Below are 7543 nucleotides of genomic sequence, written 5' to 3' on the forward strand. Positions count from 1 at the left end.
GCATCTCTTCATGTGCAAGCCAGATGTGTAACCATGTTCCGTTTCCCCAACTCAGGCGGCTGTATCCTGGTGCTGAGTAGGAACTTTGTGCAATATGCCTGCTTTGGACTGTTCGGAATTATAGCATTACAGGTAGGAGGCTTCAGCCCTTCTAAACCGTATCTTTCAAATCTTCCCGCTTAGCCCCGGTACTACCAACATATTTAAGTACAACTCGCAGCTCTGGAATTTTTCTCCACCCTGGCCTAGTGCCAGTCCTCAGTGGCATTGAACTATTTTGCTGCTTCTGTTCTGATGTGCCCAATAGATGATTGGCTGTAATTGCAATTAGTCAGCTGGAGATGTTGATTCAATACTTGACCTTGACCAATTTTAGCAGAAGTAACTTGCAGTAACCTGTATGCCAGTAATGTGCCAAATGTGGAACTCGCAGTTGCTTTGGCCTTCAGCTCAAAGCATTTATGAAGGACTGTCCCCTTCACAAAGGACCCTGGCTAGCAGCATCCTTCCTGTCCAAACCCAATCAATTTTTTTGTGGGCCAAAGCACAAGTAAAATCCTGGCTCCTGTTCCCTGTTAACACTGACTCACTGGACCGCATTGATGTAACCTACCTTGCTTCCTTCAGTGTAATGTACTTGTAATTGGCTTCTGCTGTGGGTAGTACAGGCTTGAGACTATAAATTCAGAACTTCAGGGTAATTTCTATGATGTTTTAACCTGTTTTGTTCTTTGCCTAGACTATTGCATACAGCATTCTATGGGACCTGAAGTTCTTGATGAGGTATGCCTAATCCTTAAAGCTTCTATCAAAGCAGAATGAAAACTGTTGTCTGTCGCTGCCACTCGCTGACAGAGGAAATGGTTTTGTACAATTTACTGGAAAGGTTTTACCAATGATGCATTTAAATTAAACAGGAAATGACAGCACTTAAAAGAACTAGTGGAGTCTGTGTCAAACCATAGACTGCAGGCTCAGCACTGTAGAGGGGGAAGGCTAATCCTAACCCATTAGGATTTAAGTGCTTCTGCTACTTACCTGCTTGATGAGAGCTCACAAACAACTGTCTAGACTGATCAGTGAGCCGCTGTTACTTCCAAAATGGCCAAAATAGAGACTGTGCTTATGCATGACTGGAGCCATTTTTCTGAGAAAACTAAAGCATGTAGATACCCAAGTGGTTTCTGGGATTTCAAATTTCTATCCCCTTTTCGAAGTAGAAGATGGGGCTCTTGAGCTTTCTTGTCCAGTCCCGAGTGATGACGGCTGTTAACCTTTTCACCCCTCTTCTCAGAGGAGGGCAGAGGAAGCACAGGAGCTCTGCTCTGGGCTTACTACAACCCTGTAAATGTGTAACTTCCAGCAGTGCTGCTGTTCTGCTTTTTCAAAGCAATCTCTGAACTACTTTGGCATATATGGCTAAACCTGAGGTACAGAATAACTTCAACACAATTACATTCATGCTGGGCTTTCCTAGCAGGCTGGACATGTCTGCACAGGCTGGTGTAAGTCGTTGTGTACAGTGCTGCTGAAGTCTAATGCAGATATGCATCGCAAGATGCAGAGCAGGTCACTCCTCACTAGCACGTGCATTCTTACTGAGCTAAAATTGTCAGATACGACTTTAAACTGTAGATTGGTGCAAACTGTAGTAAACTGCTTTTTTTTTCTCCATTTCTGTCTGTCTGTAGGAACCTTGCCCTTGGGGGAGGCTTGCTGCTGCTTTTGGCTGAGTCGCGCTCAGAGGGGAAGAGCATGTTTGCTGGTGTCCCTACCATGCGGGAAAGCTCTCCTAAGCAGTACATGCAGCTGGGGGGCCGTGTGCTGCTGGTCCTCATGTTCATGACACTGCTGCATTTTGATATGAACTTCTTTTCTGTAAGTATCTGAGTATAAAAGTATGAGTGAAGGAACTAGAATATAGCGACAATTCCCAGATTCAAGCAGGTCTGCAGCCATGCTTTTCATTTAGGTCTGTTTTTTAGTAGAATTACAGTTAGAAGAAATTATTAGACCATCTATGCCATGATGATCTGCTCTGTTGAACTTATCCATGCTCTGTTCTGATGTTTGCGTACCTGTTTTAAGAACCGTATGTAAGCTTGTGGGTTTGCTATCTTGCAGATTCTGCAGAACATTGTGGGCACAGCCCTGATTATCTTGGTGGCAATTGGCTTCAAGACTAAGCTGGCTGCCTTGACTCTAGTCATCTGGCTGTTTGGCATCAACATCTACTTCAATGCCTTCTGGACCATCCCAACCTACAAGCCCATGCACGACTTCCTCAAATATGATTTCTTCCAGACCATGTCTGTAATTGGAGGGCTGCTCCTTGTGGTTGCACTGGGTCCTGGTGGAGTCTCCATGGATGAGAAGAAAAAAGAGTGGTAACAGGAATAGCAACACTTCTTGGGACATAACATATTAAGTCCAGAACTGATTCTCAATGGATTCAACAAAAACTGCCAGCATTTTACACGTACATGCCCCCTCCCTGTAAAAGGCACAGATGTTTTGAATTTGATTTACAGTGGCACCAGTGATATCATAGATAAAATCCTATTTCTCCAAGGAATGAAGCCTAGGCTTATCCTAATGTCCTAGATTTGGAACTAACCCAAGGAACCTGCATTTTGCTGATGCTTCAGTGAGCTGCAGTAGAACAGTTGCTGTTGTTAATGTCAGCAATGTTTTAAAATTTGAAATACTGTGAGCAGATACAGCTGTATCATTCCGTGTGCTGTTGGGTTCTAGCTGTAACTAAAGAGGATCACCTTTCTCATGCTCATCCAAGCTGTCTTGTATAAGGAGTTCCCTTGGTGGTTATAGCATTGCTTATCAAGATGAAAGCAACATTAAAAAAATCAAGTTATTCTGCGACTCAGAGGCATGTAATTCCATTTTACTGAGCAGGGGAAGTCTTTCCTGCCCCTAGATAGAAGGCAAAAGAAAACCCCGGAAGTAGTTGTTGTACCTCCCTCTAGGTAAGAATAGGGAGAGGGTTTTCTCATGTGTCCCAGTTCTGCTCTTGAGGGAAACAAGGCAGAATCCAGTATTGCTAATCAGGAATCCTGTATGGCTAATCAGGTTTCAAGAAGGATAAGGGTAGATCCTCTTGAAGAGAGAGAGTTAGATTCTGTGAAAATCATGTGCCAAAAGAACTTTATTCAGCATTCTTTCCCCAAAGTTGCCCCTGACTTCACAAGGGAGCCAAGTTGTGCTGCAGGTTCCATAAGAAAAGCTCCTTTCTGCTATTAACCAGCTTCCCTGTGTGCCCCAAATTCACGTCTGAATTGCAGGTTATTGCTGAAAGTACAGAACTGCAGAAACTCCCCTTTTCCCCTGCACTCAGTACATGCAAGTCAATCTTTTAATCTGTAGTCTCTGCTTCTTAGATTCACTCCTGTGAGTCTCTCAGCTGTACAAGTCCCAGTTGAGGGAACAGCAGAAGAGCTGGAGTGCAGCCCCTTCCCTGCCATCTCAGACCACCCCGGTGGTGTGTAGGGAGGAAACATGGAAGTCAGCTGTGTGCTGCCACAGCCCTGATTATCTGCTCCTTACACAAATGGTTACAGCTGGAGGGTGCAACTGCATGGCCTGTGCAGGGAACAAGCAGGCAGGGCTGCAACTTGCCTGCTTGGAGGGAGGAATTCCCCAGTGCAGCAGTGAGGAGAGAGGAAGGCCCTGTTTTCACCTCCTGGTGCCACAACCTCTGTGCCATGAACGTGCTTAGTGCTGCTCGGAGGAAGCACTTCATCCTCTGCTAGTCACCTAGGCGAACCTGTTCCACTAGATCACGAAAGAATTCTAGAAAGCATGAGCCCTACCACCTTGCTTACATTACTCTGATTCCTTGCACTGTTGTCTCCCTTGAGAAAGCTGCTGCTCAACAGTTTGTTCAAGGAGTAATTCAGCTGAACATCAGCAGGAGTGATTTACTGGGGACTCCTGGTGAGGACACTAACCTGAATGGTTCAGCTTAACATTTGCTTTTCAGGAGAGAAAACCAGGCTGAAGGACCTGCTGACAAATAGTAGAGCACTGTTGAATGTTAAACCAGTGATTTCATCATCTTAAGGAGAAAACAGCCTATGGAATAGCAAGATGTGCTGCTGCTGAAGGAAATGAATTGGCATGTGGGGGCAGACAGGAGGGGAGCCAGTGTTTCAGGTCGGGTCTGAGGTGGTTTTCTTCTCGACAGGTTTTGCAAGAGAAGGTTTCACCTCGAGTTCAGTGTGTCTGTCTCTTCCTGGCAAAGCCAACTGCTCCTTTCAGTTACAGACAGGCAGCACAGGGGCCTTGTGTTCAGTTTCACTGCAGCTCCTAGAACAGTTTTAGATGACATCAAGGCAGCCATTCTCAGATACCTTAACTGCTGTTGGCGTTCACAGTATTTGTAAGTGCAGTGATAGAAACAACAAGCCCTTGAGTTGGTTTCCTCAACTTCTTTGTGTCCTGTCTAATGAAGGAGCTGGATGATGGGCCAGCCTGAAATACTTCACAGTTTCCTGTGTGAAAATCAAGTTCCCTTTCCAATAAAAGACCCCAGAAAAGGAACTGGTACTGTCCCCTGCAGCAGAAATATTTTGCTGCTAAAGGGGCAGTTAGGTGGGAGGGCATTACAAGGTAGTTCTAGGCAGCGCAATACAGAGACTTACTAACTGTGAGTTGTAATGCAGAAGATTCTGAGAGGTTTCCTATGTACACTGCTGTATTCATGCATCTCCCAGACAGACAGTGACCTGCCCTGGGGCTGAGAAGCTCTCACAAGCAGGATGTCAGTTATCAATTGGCTCTGCAAAGTGTTCTGGAATTCATTCTGAATATATTTTTGCTTTCTATGTGGAAAAAGAAATAAGTATAAATTCTCATTTTATGCTGTATTTTGTACCTTAGTTGTGTTTGAAAATGTTTTGATTTTTGGAAACAATCAAAATAAAACAATGGCATCTTTGTATCCACTTGGCGTGTGTGGCTGGTGACGCTCCACAGACAGGCTACCTCGAAGTGCCGGTTAGTGGCCATGTGCGCTTTTCCTCCCACCCACTGAAAACCATCTTTGCACAAAGAGGAGGCCTGCAGTCACCTTCCCTGGGTGGTGGCTCAAGGCTGTTAGAATACACCTTCATTCCACCCCACTCATCCCCTCCCCAGTTGTAATGGTTAACTAGAGAGGGCGAACACCTCAGCCAGGCTTGTGCACCCTCTAAAACTGTTACACAAGCTTGTTACACAACAAGGCTACATATTTATCATAAAATTTATTTGCCATTGCTTGTTTTCTTGAAGTTCTTGGGTTTTCGATGGTGGCTCTTGAATTTCTTCTTTAAAGGGCCAGACTGTTTCTGCAGAGGAAAAAACTTAATCAGCTTGTTTCCAAAACCCAAATCCAGCCCTGTGGTTTTGTTAGGTACAAACAGCGTCGGTCTCTTCAGAAATGAACCAGCCAGCCTTGATTTTCCAGTTTGATACGGTTATAAAGGATCCAGCCCCTTCCTCAGGGGATGCTACAGAGAGTTGAAGGTTTCTCCATCTCTCTGTATGTAACACCTGCCTGCTTCCCAAACAGAGAAGGATCAGGGTTTGTCCTGTAAGGCAGGACCTGGCCAGCTCCTCAAAAGAGACAGGAAAAGGGTCTAGAAGGACCCTGTGACTTCAAAAGGGTTTAACTAGTGTTTGTGTAGGAAGATCACAGAACCCACAAGACATGCTGCAGTCTCCCCATTAAAGAGTGCATAGCAGAGTCCAACCAAAATGAGATCCTTGTGCAGGCAGGATAGACATTTACTGGTAGCAGTTTGCACCATGGGATGAGAGTCAACAGCTGCACGTGGGGAATGTTCTCCTGAACGGCTTTGCACCTTGTGCTGTTTTCAGGATTAGCTCAAACACCGACAGGGCAGGATCCCAGTTCCACGCTGCACACGCAGAGCAACTCCTACCTTCCCTCTTTTGTTGCCCTCTGCTCTGCTGACATCTGCTCTTCCACTCTCCTCTCCATTCACGCCACTGTTCTGCTTGGCCCCGTCATCCTCACTGTCAGTTGCAAAGTCATCGCTGCCCTTTGTGGTTTGTGGAGCTGCTGGGCTTTTCTCTGGGAAGAGTGCGGCTAAAACACAAGGATTTCACTCAGGATCAGTGCCCTGTGCACACAGGCTCTGCCTCTGCTCACTCTGAGAGCCTCTTAACGGTGATTTGCCAAGCTGCTGCCCACCTCTGAGCATCTGTGTGCCACTACTGAAATACTACTGTCAATACTGAAATGGTTCTGGGAACCATTCAGCACACGCAGTTCCCTGGTGTCCCATCTCTGGTCCCCCACAGCAAAGCAGTGCCTCCAGAACAGCCTGAGCACCTTCTGTCACACTTGACGACTTGCTGAGGGAAGCAGAGATACCCAAAGCAATAAATCCCAGTGGATCTTGTCTCCCTCCACTCACACCTTACAAAACCGGTTACTTCTCGGCGATAACTGCTATTTCTTACTTGGTGGTGTCAAGCTTTTCCAAACCTCAAGAACCCCGACCTGGATGGAAGTCATGTGCCACAGCCAAAAGCAGTGTAAAGAAACCAGGACAAAATCAGCCCTCAAACTCCGCACAGAACAGAGATGATCCCAACATTCCTACTCACGCGGGTACAGGTCACTCATGCTGTCATCCGTCTCCTCTCCATCCTTGTCGCTGGACTCGGGCTCCCAGAATTCCTCCTTTCTGTACGGCCGTCTGCTCCCGTTCATCTGGTCATCAGGGCGCTGCATCCGCTGCTTCTTCTGTCTCAAGCAGGCAGGGACGTACTCCACTCCTTCCTTCTGGCACTGCTCATCTAACGGTGCGAGAGGTCGGGCAGCCCTTAGCAGGGTCACCTGCTCACCCCAGTCCTTTTCATTTCCAGCTCTAGCTTGTGTTAAATGCAACTCAAAAGTATGTCGAGCTCCCACTCTAAGATACGTTCATGTAATCTACAGTGATTGCATGGGCCACAGAAGACGGGAAAGATGTTACCACATCTAAAGAAAACTGACACCCTTCCTTCATATAGATCTATTGGAATCTCAACAGCTCAGGGAAAAAAGTTACCCAGTTGTGTCTTCAGAAAAGCTACTTACACGTTTTTAGGGCCTTCTGATAGCGCTTCCCTTGGACATGACGCAGCACGTGCTCTGGAAACTTGTTGATGTGTCTGAGCGTGAGCTTGCAGAACAGCTGGTGTCTGACAGACGCAGAAAGAGCGAGTCAGCAGCAGAGGTTAAGACACTATAACTTAGTAACTTTTTCACTTACAAGCACTGTGCTCAAAGTTGATCAATACTTCGTAAAGACTTTCCCGTCTCCCCAACCCCATAAAGACTCAAGAACTTTGTAAAAAGACGACCTTGTGTCTGAGATGATTGAACAAAGTGAATTACAACAACAGGAGGAAGAATACATACAGGTTCTTTGTGCTGGGCACTATATGGGGCTCAAACTGCCCATAGTCGAACTCCCTGGCTGTCTTTATCAGCCGCTGATACTTCTTGCCGTTAGTATAAGCCTGCAGCTCC

At 46.2% G+C, this 7543-nt stretch overlaps 2 protein-coding genes across 2 annotated transcripts in view; one reads left to right on the forward strand and one right to left on the reverse strand.

Moving 5' to 3' along the window:
- SURF4 (surfeit 4) overlaps positions 1 to 2575 on the forward strand; it is a 3944-nt gene extending 1369 nt beyond the window's left edge. Inside the window, exons 2-5 of the mRNA XM_010135197.1 lie at positions 56 to 132; positions 740 to 783; positions 1692 to 1878; positions 2125 to 2575. Coding sequence (XP_010133499.1) covers positions 56 to 132; positions 740 to 783; positions 1692 to 1878; positions 2125 to 2391 — 575 coding nt within the window. The 3' untranslated portion in view covers positions 2392 to 2575. The remainder of the gene's footprint in view (positions 1 to 55; positions 133 to 739; positions 784 to 1691; positions 1879 to 2124) is intronic.
- A 2686-nt stretch (positions 2576 to 5261) lies between these two features.
- Positions 5262 to 7543, reverse strand: part of SURF2 (surfeit 2) — a gene marked incomplete at its 5' end in the record, with an annotated part of 2452 nt that continues 170 nt past the window's right edge. Inside the window, 5 exons of the mRNA XM_010135199.1 lie at positions 5262 to 5345; positions 5943 to 6109; positions 6634 to 6825; positions 7109 to 7212; positions 7433 to 7543. Of these exons, the coding sequence (XP_010133501.1) occupies positions 5262 to 5345; positions 5943 to 6109; positions 6634 to 6825; positions 7109 to 7212; positions 7433 to 7543 (658 nt within the window). The remainder of the gene's footprint in view (positions 5346 to 5942; positions 6110 to 6633; positions 6826 to 7108; positions 7213 to 7432) is intronic.

Source organism: Buceros rhinoceros, unplaced genomic scaffold (assembly GCF_000710305.1).
Source record: "Buceros rhinoceros silvestris isolate BGI_N320 unplaced genomic scaffold, ASM71030v1 scaffold29514, whole genome shotgun sequence".
NCBI lineage: Eukaryota > Metazoa > Chordata > Aves > Bucerotiformes > Bucerotidae > Buceros > Buceros rhinoceros.